We start from the raw sequence: 17,001 nt of genomic DNA, 5'->3' as shown, positions 1-17,001 counted from the left end.
TGTTGTCCTTCCTTGTTCTTCTTCTGTGGTGTCTACTGGCAGCTGGCAAACCAGCTTATTAGTGCATTGGCGCCCCCATCTGATATTGTCCTTCCACTGCAAGGAAACCAATGTGAATTGATGTTGGCCGGATATTTTCAAGTTTGCTGGCGCCATCTAGCAGTGGGGAGTCTGAAGCGCACGTGTGTATCAACTTTTTACTCTTATCTCAAGACAAAAAAAAATAATAATTCAGCCAAGCGACGCCTTGTATCTTGAAGTCAAGGCACCACTGTACTATGAGGAAAAAGTTTGCGTTTTACTAGAATAAAGTTGTCACTCATTAAACAACTTTTAAAATGACAACTTTTTCATCATTGTAGTCTCTCCGAAAATTACATTTTTCGTGGCGTATATTGTTTTTCAAATTTTATGATATAATTTCAGTTTTTGACTGAATATGACCTTTATTCTTAACACGGGACATTTTTCTCGTAAGATTGCAACTATTCGAGAGCAATTACAACTTTTTGCTTTTCTCGTGATGTATGACTTCCCGTATGAATGAACTCTCCATGAACTTGTTTTTTTCTTCTTTAGCTGATTGCGCATTGCTTCTCACACACTTGAAAGTCATTCGAGACATTGTGTGAAATCTTATCAGTCAAGAGTTTATTTCTCACTTCCTTCTCATCTGTGTGTGTGTGTGTGTGTGTGTGTGTATATATATACATATTCTACTCCCAAAAGGTTTATCATTTGAGAATAATGTATGATGGTGAGTAAATAAATAATCTGGTGGGCAAGGATACTTTTTGCAATGAGTGCTCATGTAGTGTTAGCTGAAGCAAGTTAAGGGATGGAATTCAGGGTGGGGGGGGTTCGGCGGGTTGGCGTTAGGGGGGGGGGGGGGGGGCAAGGCACCGTTCTGATCTCCTTATCAACATTAGTTTGTGATACAGTTAAGACTCCCATGGAAAAAAAGTTTGGAGGTGAGGATGCGCATACAAAGTCCCATCCTGCCTTTCGGGGGCCGGGGGCGTTCCCGACCCCGACCGCGGCTTTTTCCCCCATCGGCGTGCGGGAAAAGACGAGAGAATCTTCTTTTTGTTTGTTTGTTTGTTGAGGCGTCAAACCGTGTTGGATTGTTAGCATGTTCCTCATAAGGAAAGGATCTCAAACTCTTCGTCCTCAGAGTCAAAGTAGCGCTCCAGACGGTCCGAGTCGGAGAAATCTGGAAACACGAAATATTGCGTTAAAAGGATCATTTAAGTTTAAATTCAGTTTTTTTTTTTTTAAGTGAATAAACTTGGGGAAAAAAATTGTTTTTCTTCATAAATGACAACAATTACAACTTTTTTTCCTCACAATATTATACTTCATTCCCATGAGTGCATTAGTCTCATAATCCATTTTTTTCCTTCATAATAACCTAATTTACAACATGTTTTTTAAAAGTACGACTTTTGCATTTTCTTTGTTGAATTTAAGTGCGGAAATAATTTTTGAAATTGATTATAAATATTCCTAAATGAAAATGAATTATTATTTCAACATTACAATACACTACATATTTTACATACACATTTTAGTTTTAGCTACAAAAAAAACCAAAAAAACTGTCCCGTCTGTTTTAAAAAAACAAATATCGCACTGAGAGTGTTTTACCGGGAGTGAGGTTGAGCGCGTCCACGCTGACCATGTGCGACGGCTGACTGTCCACCAACTCAAACATCGGCAGGCCTCCTCTGTTGCACGACAACTACACACAAACAATGAGGGATTCTTAACGTGGACACAAAAGTGCACCGAGTTGGACATTCGTCCGAACTCCGCGTCTGTTCAACTTCCTGCGAAAGTCTATGTTATCCAATTTCTTGGAGTGTCCCAATACTTTTGTCCACACATTTTCAACTTCCTGCAGCTGTCCCAACAACTTTGTCCGAATTATTTCAACTTCCTGTGGGTATGTATTCCAGTAACAGCAAATATGTTCGTCCAAATCATTGCACTTCCTTTTGGTGTCCCCTTTCTTTTGCCCACTTTTCCGAATACTTTTGTCCAAACTTTTCACTTCTTGTCGGCGTATAATATGCAATACTTTCGCCCCCCCTCTTTTCGACTTCATTGAAACATTCCAGTACGTACCCTCCTTATGCGCACGCACCAGTCGTCGAAGTCGTCCTCTGTTCTGCAGAAGAAACCCTGGAGGACACGAGGACACGGCTTCTGTTAGCAAGGTGATCCGGCACAAAATGGCTGCCGGCGGGCGGGAAGGCTCATTACGGCGGCGATGGACGGGTCCAGTTCGCAGATGTGCATGCGGCAGGGCGGGTGCTGGCAGTGGTACGTGTCGTCGGGCACCTGGCCGTCGTCGCAGGGTTCCACGGCGGGCTGCGTGGTGTGCGGGTCCAAGTAGATCAGCTCCTCGCCTGAAGCGCCGGAAAGCAAAGGAGAGATTAACAAGATGGCGGACGTCCGACGGGAAGCAAAACGAGGAGAGACGTACCGACGTAACCGATGAAGTAGTGAGCGCTGTTTGGTTTGCCGCCGATGACGCCCAGCGACTGAGGCAGCATGAAGCATTGCTGTGATGGCGCAACAATATTTTTGTATTATCATGTCATTAACTTACAGTACAGGGATTCAAGTGTCCGGAGATACGCACGATGCTGAAAATATGCGGGCGAAAGTATTGGGACACCTACCAAGAGGTTGGTCCTTGTACTGTCCCAATACTTTTGCACGTCTTTTCCATTTGCTGGAGGCCTCTCAAACGTTTTCCAACTTCCTGCTGAGCGTCCCAATTCTTTTGCCCACATCTTTTCAACTTCCTGTGGTCGTCCCACTTCTTTTATCCAAACTCTACATTTTCATATCTTTAAAGGTCTACCGTTTTATTTGTTATCCATCTTACTTTTTCACTTCCTGTTGGGCTGACATTTTGAAGGCATGCGGAAAAGGATAACGGCCGACTGGATGGTAACTTGACAGCTCAAAGCGATACAGTTTGGTACGCGTAAAATGAAGATTCACACACGACAAATAAAACAGTTTAAAGACACTTAGCCGGGTTGAAAGTGGCAACAGGGTGGAGAATTGTGTAGCGATTTCAAAGCATTTATGTTTGCGATTATTATTTTGAGTGTCATCTATCGCGCCTTAAATGTTAAACGTTTCAAGTTGTATGGATTGATGGCGTTGCGTTTGCTTTATTTTCTAGCTTAAACGGTGTCAAATGTTTCTTCTGGAGTCTTCAAATATTCAAAGGAAAACTTCAGATCGCCAGCAATACTTTCATCATTCAACTGATAAGCGTGTGCTATCAATATGTGAGGGGAAAAAAAAAAAAAACGTTACTGCCAGTTCCTGGGCCTAATTGTACACCTCTGTACGCAACCGCACGAAGCATAATGTACCGGCATCCTTGGAGTTTTGGTTTTCTTGCCGTCCACACGCCTGGAATGCGCTGACGACTTCGACCTCCCTAGCATAGCGTTGCCGTAAGCACGCAGCTCCAAAGGGGCGTGTCGTATCTATCAATACATACCTGTATCATAGACTATTCAAGCATGGGTGCGAGCGTCACCTTGAGCGTTTGTATGTAGGCGTCGTTGATGTCGCTGAGTCCCAGCCTGAGCGGTATGAGCAGCACGAGCGGTCTCCAAAGTTCCACATCCTCCCCGGCCAGAGCGCAGGCGCCCTCCGCGCAGCCGTTCAGTTCGCTCGTCGCCGCCGAATCGCCGCACGCGTCCAGCCAAGGCATGCACAGACGCTCTGCAGCAAACACCACGACCGGTCGGCATGGCTCTTCCCGTCTTTACGCGAGCCATCGACGGCAACTCACTGATCTCCTCGATGACCACCGTGTTGTCCATGGCCACGTGCACCACCAGCCTGCTCCACGTGTCGAACACCGCTAGCTTCCTGCACGAGGACAAACAATGGACTAGTCGACAGACTTTGTCGGGGCAAACTCTAACTTGTTTATGTAAGATGAGACTCACTTGAGAACCTGTGCGACTGTGTTTGGTCCGTACCACTGTCCTATGGGCTTGCCCTCGCCAACGCCCATTTGGGCTGCAGGATTCATTCCACATAGCCAAAGAATAAGCCAAGCGCTTCGAAGCGGAGCGGGGCGAGCCGAGCCACGAGCCGGCCGCTACTCACCGATTTGATGTATGGAATAGTAACTGTCCTTCTTGTCGATGAAGGCGTTGAGGATGCTGACGTACTCTTGTCTCTGCTTGTGCCCGGACGACCATCGCCAGTCTGCACGGGAGGAAACAATGACAAGCACCGGGACGCGTCTCATCGCCGGTTACGTGCCTTACGGCACGGTACGGTACGGTACCTCTGCCCAAGTGTCGGCACATCAGCGCCTCGCCCAGGATCATCTGCCCGCACCGCAACATGCAGCCCCAGCCCGTGTCCGACGTGGGCCCCGTGCCGCCTGAAAATGTAAATTCACGCTCGCGCATTAAAAAAAAAAAAAAAAAAAAAAAGGTTTCGCCGCCGCCCATGGCACTCACCTATGGGTGGGAAGTTTTTTCTGTACGTGAACCAAAGTCTCGAGGTGACGTCTGATAGGATGTCATCTTTTTCTATTGTGAAACAACACATTGATCCACACAGTTAGTCATTATGATCATTTCTACTGTCCAAGGAGGTGGTTATTATCAATAACTGGCGAGAGGAGCCATTACATAATTCCACGACACATGTATTGCACACGGTGACCTTTGGTTGGACTCCCCAGTGTTGCCTTGAGATGAGAGTTTAATTTGTTCCGTAACCATGGTCATAACTCAAAAATACTTGCACGTTAAATCATCCCCATTGAAATGAATGGAAATGCCATTGATCTGTTCCAGCCTTCCCCTAAAAAAAATGTTTGTAATGTGCATTTTAATGCGGAACAATAGCACTTTATTTTTTTTGTACTTTATAAAAAATATGCAGTAAGGATATCATTAAACAGAAGGTAAAGAACGGTTTTTGTCACACTTTTTGCTTTGATTCAATGGTCATTATGCTGTACAATTCAGACATACGTGTGTCCATAGAGACATTATCTGTTAGCAGTAGCATTAAGCTAGCAAACTTAAAGGCTATATGGTTGCTTTAAATACACAATGTATCGAGCAAGGTGGGCGGTTATCAATAATATCTGGCGAGCATGTGACTGCCTCGGACTTCCTATTTTTGACTGTATGGCTCATTTCTACTTGCTGTATTCATTCCAATTGAGCTCCGTTGCCTACAGTGTAAATTCAGACAAAAATAATAATAAACAGCGCTTACCTGTGAGCGCATTGTATTCTCTCCCTAAGATCCAAACGGGGTCCGAGGTCTCGGGGAAATCCTCAAACTCACCGAAGCGAAGTGTGTCGTACGTCAATGTCGCTGTCGAGTAAAGCACATATTTTTGTGGCCATAATTTAAAACGGTTCGCGGGTGTCTTAATAGAATAAAACAGCCCACAGATCAAGAATGACAGCACACTTTCCAGCCTAAGGAACAGGCCAGTTGAAATCAGGCAGTTTTGAGGGGGGCCGTACTTTCTCAAGCCTCAACATTGATTGCATTAATCGTATTTCAATATGTTAGGACACAAGTATTTGTACTAGTAAAGAATGATGCCTAAATAAATTCCCCTAACAAAAGAAGTGATAGTATGTAGTGGAAGTATAATACATCTATAATAAATGGAATATGAAACATTCCTTAAATGGTTCAGGTCCTACTTGGAGGAAAGGAGTTATTTTGTGACCATTGGAAGTTTTAAATCTGATTAAATAACTATGACATATGAGGTCCCTCAAGGGTCAGTTCTTAGACCCTTTATGTTAAATCTAGTATAGGCTACCCTTGGGTGAGGTGTTGTGTCACTGTCTAAAACAAAATAACCAACATTTCCTTCAGTTAAACCACACCAAAAAACAGAGGTAATTATTTTGGGCAGTAAAGAAAAAAAAGATTGCTATTAGTAAATACCTGGTGTCATTGTTTTTAAAAACCAAAGACCAAGTCCAAAACCCTGGTGTGCTGATAGATTCGGATATGATTTTCAGCAGTCATACCAAATCAATCACAAAAAGTGCCTTCTGCCAGCTAAAGAACATATCCAGAGCGAAGGGTTCCAAGCTGACCACGAGAAGCTAATCCATGCTTTTATCTCAAGTAGACTTAACTATTGTAATGGACTGGACTCCCCCAAAAGGGCATTAAACAGCTGCAGCTCGAGTTCTGATCAGAACAAATAGATCAGCGATCTCTACAGTGGCTCCCAGTCAGCTATAGGTGTGTAAATCACTAAATGGTTTAGCTCCTGAATACATGAAAGAAATGCTAATGGATTATATAAACCCAGCAGGGCTCTGAGAGCGACAGACTCAGGTCAAATATAGTGGAGCACAGAGTCCCAAGCAGACATGGTGAAGCAGCATTTAGCTGCACAAACGGAATAAGATGCCAACAGAAGTGAAGTCAGCCAAGTGTCAATGTTTTTAAATCCTGGTTAAAAACTATTATTTTAGTAAGATGCCTTTTATTTCTGTGCTGTCTTTTCGAATGTCTTTGGCTCTTTGTTTTAAAATGCTTTTAATTATGTAAAGCAGAGCTAGCTTGTGTATGAATTTCGTTAAATAAATACAGCTCCCTTGCCTAATGCACATTTGTAATGGTTTGTATTTTAGCTAGCAAGCTACTTTCTGGTTGACTAATGATGACATCAAACAAGACCATACCATTTGGTACGAAAAATGGATGGATGGATGGATGGATGGATGGATGGATGGAGACCCCTTGCCCCAAGACACTTTTGGAATGATCCTATTTTAAGCTTTCGTCCCTCTTATTTCACATTTAATGGCTTATCAATCACAATAGGCTGTCATTTATCAAGTCCCTTACGTAAAGGAAGCGATTCAGAAGCTAACTTTGTACAATGTCAGAGTTGTCAATCATCTTTTGGTAATGATGACTGGGCAAACGCTAAAATATGAGCATAAAAAAAAAAAAATCCAAGCACGAGCGACTTGTCACGAGTTCTTGTATACAAAGTACACATGGCATCGATAGACATTAAGAGTTTACCTTCATAAAAAAAAAACACACAAAAACAAAATCACAAAAAAGCTGGCTAGCGTAAATTAGCAGTTAGCTTTGGTCATCACTTTAGCGGGGCTAACGCCAACGAAGCTCCAAAGGAATGTCTCTTCCGTGTTAAGCTGGCAACCCCAGCCTACTGTCGTCCGGAGTGAACGTTGGCTGTTAACATGTTGTTGTGTTGTGTTGTTTTGACAACAATTAAGGTTATTGCGTTATTTTTGCTGCCAAATTTCGCCTTACCTGCGTCCATCCCGACGAGTTGCGCTGGACTTGTTTGTTGTTCTCGAGCCACCCTGGACCCGGCTTGACCAATAAGGAGAGAGTACTAGTACGGAAGGAATGTGTAGCCAATAGGAATCGATATACGGCCAGCCATGACCAATCAAAAACTGGTGACGTGGAGTCCCGACATTGCCGTAAAACGCAGGATGGCGCTATCACTCCACTTTCACTAGAGTGGTACGGGAAGCACAACGTGACCTTCGACTGCTAAGTGTCAAAAATATAGTTATTATTGCTGTGTGTTTGTTTTCTTGCTATCATATTTTTAATATAGTTTACCGTATAAATAATGTAAGCTTTTGAAGTCGTTGCAAATACTAGTGCCGTGATTTTTTTTGGAGGGGGGCGCCGCCATATTGGTCAAGGCAACTCAGAAGACGTAAACAAGAGATGTAGTGGCCATGAAAATATTACATCAATAGTGTTGGGAAATTTACTTTGAAAATGTAGGTGGTAAAGATTGTAACTTACCCTGGCCTGTTGAAAATGTAATAGTAATGTAAATATTTCAATTACTTTCTCAAAGTAATATAACTAATGACATTTTACTGTTTACAATACATTTTGAATGGATGCATCAACAGAACTCTTGAATGAAACAATAGATAACAGTGCCTTACCAGGGAGGCTGAGGAGTGTGATCCCCCTGTAGTTGGAACACACCCTCGGGTACCCCTTCTTAAAATGGCCCGATAGGACTCCTTCAGCTTGACGGCATCCCTCACCGTCGGTGTCCATCAACGGGTTCGGGGATTGCAGTCACGACAGGCACCGACCACCTTACGGCCACAGCTCCGGTCGGCCGCTTCGGCAGTGGAGGTGCGGAACATGGTCCACTCGGACTCGATGTCCCCCGCCTCCCCGGAACGTGAGCAAATTTCTGTCGGAGGTGGGAGTTGAAACTCCTTCTGACAGGGGATTCCGCCAGACGTTTCCAGTCGACCCTCACAATACGTTTGGGCCTGCCACGTCGGACCGGCATCTTCCCCCACCGTCGCAGCCAACTCACCACCAGGTGGTGATCAGTTGACAGCTCCGCTACATGCAATTAGTTAAGGGACATTGACGTAACTTGCCCTTAGGATCTGCTCATTGCTCACACTCTGACTTTTTGGAAATATTGAAGTAAATCTGTCGTTATGCTTCTTTACAAAGACTTATCTTTAAATGGGATAATGTAACAGACAACCAGAGACGTAGAATACTACAGCTTTGGGTACAACACGAGCGCCGCCATGTTGGTCCAGGCAACGTAGACGTTTCAATCTTGGAGGTACGTTAGTGTTGTTGGCTTTTGTTGTTGTTCTAACTCAAATCCTTTCAAACAGCACTTACTAGTTCCACTCCACTAAATAAGCTCATACATGAAACAAAATATGTCAGGAATTAAAGATTTATTAACGACTTATGTGACAGACTATAAAGACACGCTACATTCTGAATGTATGCAATAAAACATAGCCACAATAAAGTGAAAAGTGCTCATCTATAGATAAAATCTACAATTCCAGCACAGGAAAGGAAGACCACATCCTTGTTTTTGATCTTATCAAACGGTTTAAATACGAGCAAAATAGGCAGTTTTGTGGAAAGCTGCGTTGAAAAAAAATACTAAGAAGAATGCGCACTTTGTAACTAAATATGTGCCATAGTAATTAATATACAGTAAATAAACAAGGTGCAGGAAGGGTGTGACAAATGAGAATTAACACAACTGAAGGCAGTAGGATACCCACACTCAGCCATGTTGGATTATTCCCAGTGGTTTTGTATTATTTCTATAGCACAAGGTGGTCGTCATTAATAAGTGGCATATGTATTACTCATATGACATGTACATTGACCAAGGAGATGTCAATCATTTTGCTCACGGACACTTCATGCTCACAAACCTTGCGGGAAGACACAGCAGCCTTGTGCAAAAGGAGACTACCGGATTATTTAACTCCGGCTAGCAACAAAAGTTAAAATGAAGGAATTGGACAGCTCTGTACTTGGAATCAAGGGTAAACATTTATAACGTTAGGTGGTGTTCTATATGCAGACGGCTGCATGACTGCATGAGCTTCAAAAACCATTGCGTACATCATGTCACCACTCTCACCAAGTCGTCTGGTAAGTTGATCACCTCTCTTAAATGTTTAACCCAAAAAATCCAACATCAAACCGGCAACATTTCACGTAACACGCCTGGCCTACTGAGGAGCACTCTGAGGCGCCCGGCCGAGCGCGACGAGCCACTGTCCGCTGCGTGAGCTGGGGGCGTTTCTTTGTGCAGGCACGTGAGGTGGCGGGGGGCGGGGACTGAAATGAGGCTAGACTCAAATCTTGTAAGCACTTGGAAAAACTGAATAGCTCACCTGTAAGGCAAGTGTCTTTTCTTATTCTGTTCTCATCAGCTATACGCAAAGTACATCGTGCAAGTGCAAGTTGTATTGTAAAGTATGTTTCTGTAAGGCGCTTCAAACTCTTGTGCTATGTGTCACCCTTTTAACTTTGAGCACCTTACCCCTCAATAGGCCTTTGCACGCCCCTGATTGTGAGTGTGTGTGTGTGTTTGGGGGATTGGGGGTGTCCTCATGAACCGGGGGTCCGTCACTTGTCTCTGAGGAGGTAGAGCACCACGGCCTTGACGTAGTGTCCAAAGGTGCGCAGCGACAACACCAACCAGTGGGAATGCAAACCAACCTCTGTGCTCACCACACATTTAGTCAGGTCCGCCTAAAGAAGAAGAAGAAAAGCAATACTTCATAATACATACAATACTTCGAAATCTTAGCTCAGGCTAACTCGGACTAGACCCCCTTCTTTCAAATCCTGGCTTGAAACCCTACCTCCGATCCTAATTTCAAAAGCCTCTCTTAAAAACCCTAATTTGAAGACCCAATTTAAAATCCTGGAACCCAACTTTGAAACATAAAACCTACTTGAAACATGACTGATAACCCAAAACATGGTTTGAAACCCTAACCCTGACTTGAAACCCTTACCCTAATTTGAAACCCTATTTTAAAATCATAACATTGACGTGAAACCCTCAGCCTGACTTGAGTCTTAATGTGAAACTTTAAACCAGCCTTGAAACCCTAACTTGAAACTCGTGCCACCCAAACCCTTTCCCCAGACTTGAAGCCCTAACCTAAACTTGAACCGATAGTTTGAAACCCTACTTTGAAAGACACCTAAAATAAAAGTCAACATTATGAAAGTCAAAGTCCAAGGCGGACACACGTAGGTGTGTTTGCGAGTGCGCACTCACCCATCCTCCTCTGCGTTTCAACCACGTGGACAGGCTTTTGCGGACAAACTCCCCCATGCAGTCCACGATGGTATGGACTATGGCAGGGTGGCCGTGGCGAACGCAGTCCACAGCAAGAGAACCGGCCACCGCGTACAAAGATACCACCTTACCCCATGTCACACCTGGACATACACACAAACACACACACGCATCTTGATTTATTTCTTTTTGCCATGTCAGTCACCCTAGAAACCAGTCCCCTCGCCCCAGAATCCAAAATGGTACGTTCCGGTCGTCATGCGTCATCCTCAGTGAACCAGGAAGTAGCCTTCTAACGTAGCATAGCATACAGGTGGGCAAACAAACAAATGTGGCGCAAAATGATTTACATTGTTTTATTTCAGGAATCTTATTTTCTGTCACTTTCAGTCACCAAGGATTTTCCTTGTCCCATAAAATATGGTACAATCCTGTCATCAAACGTCAGTCAACCAGGAAGTAGCCTGCTAACTTAAACATACAGGCAGGCAAACAAACTTTAGTTTTGGGAATCATATTTTCTCTTTCGTTTTTAGTCACAAAGCATATTCCCTCTGCCAGAATCCAAAATGGTACAGGCCCATCATCTTGTGTCTTTCTCAATGAAACAGGAACTAGTCTGCTAATTAGCCTGCCGGCTAACAAACAAATGGAAAATCCATCCATCCATCCATTTTCTCCCGCTTATCCGAGGTCGGGTCACGGGGGCAGTATCTTTAGCAGGGACACCCAGACTTCCCTCTCCCCAGCCACTTCATCCAGCTCTTCCGGGGGGATCCCGAGGCGTTCCCAGGCCAGCCGAAAGACGTAGTCTCTCTGGCGTGCCCTGGGTCGTCCCCGGGGTCTCCTCCCGGTGGGACGTGCCCGGAACACCTCACCGGGGAGGCGTCTGGGAGGCATCTGAATCAGATTCCCCAGCCACCTCATCTGGCTCCTCTCGATGTGGAGGAGCAGCGACTCTACGCTGAGCCCCTCCCGGATGACCAAGCTTCTCGCCCTATCTCTAAGGGAGAGCCCGGACACCCTGCGGAGGAAACTCATTTCGCCCGCTTGTATCCGGGATCTTGTTCTTTCGGTCACGACCCGCAGCTCGTCACCATAGGTGAGAGTAGGAAGATAGATCGACCGATAAATTGAGAGCTTTCGGCTTAGCTCCTTCTTTACCACAACTGATCTATACAAAGTCCGGATCATTGCAGTCCTGTCTTCTTACGTCAACCTCAGTGAACCAGGAAGTAGCCTACTCGCTTAAAAAACATGACTAGTTTTAGTCATGCTGTAACTTTTCTCCCCTGTCCTAGAATAAAGAGTGGTATGTTCCTGTCATTTACGTCATTTTCAGTGAACCAGGGAAAAGTCTGCTAAATGGCATTCAAGTGGACAGCAACGAATACAGCCGTCTTTCTCTTTTTGCCATTTGCGTCACAACAGAACTGTTATCCCTTGTCCTAGAATGAACAACGGTGGTCGCCATTAGTAGCCTGCCCAAACACAAAGATGATTTTCTTTCATTTTGTTTTCATTTTTGGCAGAGGTCCTCCGCTCTTCCGACGCCAGAGTTGGCAGCAGAGCAGATTTTTTTTGGGGGGCGGAAAAGTGCTTCTGTCTGCATTTTTTGGGCCTGGATGAGCGGTGCTAAAATGTCCTGTTAAGAAGGGGGGGGGGGGGGGGGGGGGACTAGAGCAGAGTGAGTGTCTCTTTTACAGGAACCTCTGTGGACCATATTTACGGCGTTTAGACGTTTGGCCTGCCATCCCTCTCCACTTCCCATAAACACACTTGACACTGTGTTTGTCTTCCATGAAGATAAAGTGCAGGACAACGCCGCTTTGCTACATTTTTACCACCGTACTGTGTGCAGCCTTTTAAGATGGAAACAAATCCTTTAAAAGGGAAAAAGAACAACGTTTCGCCTTTAATATGTAACATTATGCACACTTTGAACAAAAACACTGTGCTTAAATATGGGAAAATGAAGAAAAATGCTCTTAAATAGGGATTCAATTAAAATGCAGTACGCATTAAAGCTGAATAAAAATTGTATAAGTTTAAAATTTAAAACAAACAGGTCTAAAATATAAAATGCAAATCTCTTGTACAAAAAAGTGAAATACAACTGAACTGTACTTAGGCAGTGATTCTATCAATGTTAATGTCGATAGCTGTATCAATATCAGTGCCGATTTCGGGCTCAATATGTGGGTCAATATTGTTTCGATATCGGTGATACCAGTCCAATTTTGACATGACACGGTATCAGTAAGGAAATGTATGGTGTTGCCCATCTAATATTTGGTTTTGACATCTGTATCACTATTGGTGTCAATATTTTGGTGTCGATGTCCGTATCAATATCGATTTGTGTATTGATTGTCAATATTGGTGTCAATGTCAGTATCAGCGCTGATATCTGTACCAGTGTTATTTATATTAATATCGGTCTTTATGTTGGTATTGATATTGATATCTGTATCATGTCAATATTCGTGTTAATGATGGTATCGATATCAGTTTTACTGTTAAGCTGTATCAGTAACGATAGCAATATTAATGTCGATATCTGTATCAATATTGGTGGGAATCGATATCGGTAATAATATCTATCGGTGTGGATATTAATTTCTGAGTCAATATTGGTGTCGACGCTGCAATGATGTTGGTGGCGATATCTGTAGCATAACGTCTCAAGATCTGTACTGATATTGGTATTGATATGAGCGATATCTGCTGCGATTTTACATGGTATGGAATCAGAAAGAACATTTGTGGTAATCCCACAAATGAATAAATTGTGCAATTGAAAAAACAATCGCATGACTAATTGTTTTGTCTGGAGGATTAGACTAATGTGATTTTCTTGGACTCCTCTAATTGGCTCCTTAGCGTTTCCCTGAGAAAATGCCTGTTGACCAAATATGGAGCTAGTCACGTTTGTCACGCTTCATTCACCTTGGTGGATAAACGCTTGTGATGTCATTCACCTGATGAGTGATAACAAGTTGCTCCTCTTAATTTCACCTCCACTTCCCTAAAATCATCTTATGAATTTAACGGAATTTTATGGCTGCAAGACGTTCCCAAAAAAGCTGGGACAGGTGGCAAAAAAGACTGAGAAAGTTGAGGAATGCTCATCAAACACCTGTTTGGAACATCCCACAGGTGAACAGGCTAATTGGGAACAGGTGGGTGCCATGATTGGGTAGAAAAGGAGTTTCCCTCAATTGCTCAAGTCATTCACAAGCAAAGATGGGGCGAGGTTCCCCTCTTTGTGAACAAGTGCGTGAGAAAATAGTCGAACAGTTTAAGGACAACGTTCCTCAACGTACAATTGCAAGGAACTTAGGGATTTCATCATCTACGGGCCATAATATCATCAAAAGGTTCAGAGAAATCACTGCATGTAAGTGGCAAGGCCGAAAACCAACATTGAATGCCCGTGACCTTCGATCCCTCGGGCGGCACTGCATCAAAAACCGACATCAATGTGGAAAGGATATCACCACATGGGCTCAGGAACACTTCAGAAAACCAATCTCTAAACTCTACTATGCAAAGCAAAAGCCATTTATCAACACCCAGAAACGCCGCCGGCTTCTCTGGGCCCGAGCTCATCTAAGATGGACTGATGCAAAGTGGAAAAGGGTTCTGTGATCCGACGAGTCCACATTTTAAATTGTTTTTGGAAATTGTGGACGTTGTGTCCTCCGGACCAAAGAGGAAAAGAACCATCCGGACTGTTATGGACGCAAAGTTCAAAAGCCAGCATCTGGGATGGTATGGGGCTGTGTTAGTGCCAATGCCATGGGTAACTTACACATCTGTGAAGGCACCATTAATGCTGAAAGGTACATACAGGTTTTGGAGAAACATATGCTGCCATCCAAGCAACATCTTCTTCATGGACGCCCCTGTTTATTTCAGCAAGACCATGCCAAACCACATTCTGCACGTGTTACAACAGCGTGGCTTTGTAGTAAAAGAGTGCGGGTACTAGACTGGCCTGCCTGCAGTCCAGACCTGTCTCCCATTGAAAATGTGAAGCGTAAAATACGACAACGGAGACCCCGGACTGTTGAACAGCTCAAGCTGTACATCAAGCAAGAATGGGAAAGAATTCCACCTACAAAGCTTCAACAATTAGTGTCCTCAGTTCCCAAACGTTTATTGAAAGTTGTTCAAAGAAAAGGTGATGTAACACAGTGGTAAACATGACCCTGCCCAGCTTTTTTGGAATGTGTTGCAGCCATAAAATTCGAAGTTAATGATTATTTGCTAAAAACAAATTTATTCAGTTTGAACATTAAATAACTTGTCTTTGTAGTGTATTCAATTAAATATAGGTCGAACATGATTCGCAAATCATTGTATTCTGTTTTTATTGATGTTTAACACAACGTCCCAACTTCATTGGAATTGGAACCAACTTTACTCGTCGTTAACTACAAACTGTTTATCTCGCTCATCTAAAAACGGACACGTTTTTGGGAACGTGGGACGAGAACACGCAAACTCCACACGAACGAAGTTTCAAACCCCGGAATCTCAGAACCGTAAGTCTGACATGCGCACCGCCGCACCAGCGACTCGCTGACCGCGGACTCACCCGTGGAGAAGATGTCGGCCGCCACGGCCAAGAAGGCGTCCGTCACCGCGCTCTCCGAGGCCACCGTGATGTTGAGCTGCCGAGCCACGTTGCGATAAACGCTGGGACGCAAATACTCCAGTTCGTCGCCTAAACACAAATACCACATACAAAACAATCACTGAAACTGAAACAAAAGCCATTCTTCCCATTCAAATAAGTCGAAATATATCGAGCAATTCTGTCCCGACGGTAGTCACTGTGACAGATAGCCCCTAACCCCCCCCACCACCTCCTCCGTTTCGACCCCCTGCAGCCGCTCACCCAACCACAAGAGCACCGCCGATACGTCGCCGTGCGTCCCCCACGAAGAGGCGAGCTGCTCGGGCTTGGACCAGCCGACGCCGGCGCGGCTCAGCCTGGATTGGATGTAGTCCCGGCACAGCGCCTTGGCCTGGGACACCAGCTCCTTGTCGGTGGGCGAGCGGTCAAACACCTCGGCGGCGAACACGGACGAGCGGCGTAACATCTCCATGTCTTCTTCCTCCGCGAGCCGCCTGCGCGAGCCTGCCGGGCGGCCACGGCAGTGCGCGCACGCCGCTCTTCCTCCGCTGGTTTCTGGAGGAAATGTTTGACGACTCGCTCGGAGAATGTGTGTTCACGTGTTAAGAAATGTCGTGCAAATCTGTCATTCTGCCTTTTTTGACACGTCAAAACTTGCGTATTTCATAAAGTTTCCTTCTAAGGACACTTTTTATTCGAGCGCGGAGACACGCCTTTAAACGCATGCGCATGCGCATAGGATGCAACCCAGGCGAAATCCTAATTGAGGTTGTGCAAATTATATACGCGTTAATTATTGTTTTGTTTTAGCTTGCATTAAAAAAAAGATATTTTTAATAGTTTTTCTATCATTTTATATGATTTTCAAAAGGCATTTCACGTAGTAATTTATTTAGAATAGTTGAAAAGTGATTTTAAATAAACTTATTTTTAAAAAGTTTTTTTTTTTTTCAATCAGGTTAATATTTTACTTTTATAATGTTTTATTGAATAATTCTATTTGTAGAGTTTTATTTTAAAAATATACTTTTGGAACTAGGTGTAGAAACCAAGTAGACCAGAGACTGAATCTTTAACTTTCCTTTATTAAAGCATCGTGTAAATATTCAAACAGTGCATGTTACAGTGGCCTAAAATATACTTTTGATGAATAAAACCGTTTTGGATGAATACTAGCATCTGTATTTTAATGCTCTAAATAGTGGTACTCGGAGAGCTAAGTATTTTTTTTTTTAGGTGGTATTACGCGGCAAACTTACATTGTTAAAACTGTTTTTACAATCTTTGGACCAAAACGGTACTTTATATTACAGTATTTTATTTGGAACTGGACCAAAATGATACTTTACAGTATTTTATTCGGAACATATTTAGTAATAATGGAAACAATTACTGTACTTAGAAAAGCATAATACAGCCACTTACGGGGGGAAAAAAATCAAAACAGCAAAAATGTGGTAAAAGAATAGAAATAATCAACAGAAACATGGGCAATGAATTACATACATTATTCTTTGGATTGAACAAGTAGTTATTAATCATGTAAAATATTGCGTACCCATATTGTGATGTTTCAGCAACCTTGATCTCATAGCTCTCCGGGATGTCAAATCCCACACACTCATTATTCTTGCTGGCATATGGAACCTTCTGGTCATCTAGCCCCTGAAAATACACTGTCTTACCAATAATCATTATATGC

General features: G+C 43.6%; 2 protein-coding genes across 3 annotated transcripts; both read right to left on the bottom strand.

The window, feature by feature from the left end:
• Nucleotides 1-634: 634 nt before the first annotated feature.
• Nucleotides 635-8,356, bottom strand: atg4b (autophagy related 4B, cysteine peptidase). Of its 2 annotated transcripts, none has more exons than XM_061780664.1 (13): nt 7,995-8,356; nt 5,284-5,385; nt 4,512-4,583; nt 4,334-4,432; nt 4,150-4,251; nt 3,987-4,059; nt 3,827-3,906; nt 3,569-3,756; nt 2,489-2,567; nt 2,266-2,411; nt 2,128-2,184; nt 1,648-1,741; nt 635-1,213 (listed from the first exon to the last, which is right to left on the bottom strand). In XM_061780664.1, exons 1-13 carry the CDS (start codon nt 8,110-8,112, stop codon nt 1,140-1,142), a joined length of 1,284 nt encoding a protein of 427 aa, XP_061636648.1. In that variant the 5' UTR covers nt 8,113-8,356; the 3' UTR covers nt 635-1,139. The 2 variants fall into 2 exon arrangements, with proteins under 2 accessions (XP_061636648.1, XP_061636649.1); XM_061780665.1 differs by lacking the exon at nt 7,995-8,356 and adding an exon at nt 7,333-7,468.
• Nucleotides 8,357-8,751: 395 nt separating this feature from the next.
• boka (BCL2 family apoptosis regulator BOK a) lies at nt 8,752-16,018 on the bottom strand. The gene is made up of 4 exons (XM_061780673.1): nt 15,561-16,018; nt 15,258-15,386; nt 10,634-10,797; nt 8,752-10,095 (listed from the first exon to the last, which is right to left on the bottom strand). Exons 1-4 carry the CDS (start codon nt 15,769-15,771, stop codon nt 9,970-9,972), a joined length of 630 nt encoding a protein of 209 aa, XP_061636657.1. The 5' UTR covers nt 15,772-16,018; the 3' UTR covers nt 8,752-9,969.
• Nucleotides 16,019-17,001: the final 983 nt, after the last annotated feature.

The sequence above is a fragment of the Phyllopteryx taeniolatus genome, chromosome 7 (assembly GCF_024500385.1).
Source record: "Phyllopteryx taeniolatus isolate TA_2022b chromosome 7, UOR_Ptae_1.2, whole genome shotgun sequence".
NCBI classification, from domain to species: domain Eukaryota; kingdom Metazoa; phylum Chordata; class Actinopteri; order Syngnathiformes; family Syngnathidae; genus Phyllopteryx; species Phyllopteryx taeniolatus.
The sequence above is the reverse complement of the archived record's forward strand: the minus strand, read 5'-3'. Positions and strand labels throughout refer to the sequence as shown.

Coding starts and splice junctions, on each gene's coding strand:
- boka (XM_061780673.1), bottom strand. CDS start 15,771: ATGGAGATGTTACGCCGCTCGTCCGTGTTCGCCGCCGAGGTGTTTGAC. Junction 15,387..15,560: donor GGCGGTGCTCTTGTGGTTGG/GTGAGCGGCTGC, acceptor ATTTGTGTTTAG/GCGACGAACTGGAGTATTTG. Junction 10,798..15,257: donor GGCCGACATCTTCTCCACGG/GTGAGTCCGCGG, acceptor GTGTATGTCCAG/GTGTGACATGGGGTAAGGTG.
- atg4b (XM_061780664.1), bottom strand. CDS start 8,112: ATGGACACCGACGGTGAGGGATGCCGTCAAGCTGAAGGAGTCCTATCG. Junction 2,412..2,488: donor CTACTTCATCGGTTACGTCG/GTACGTCTCTCC, acceptor CCGGCGCTTCAG/GCGAGGAGCTGATCTACTTG. Junction 1,742..2,127: donor GGTGCGTGCGCATAAGGAGG/GTACGTACTGGA, acceptor GTTTGTGTGTAG/TTGTCGTGCAACAGAGGAGG.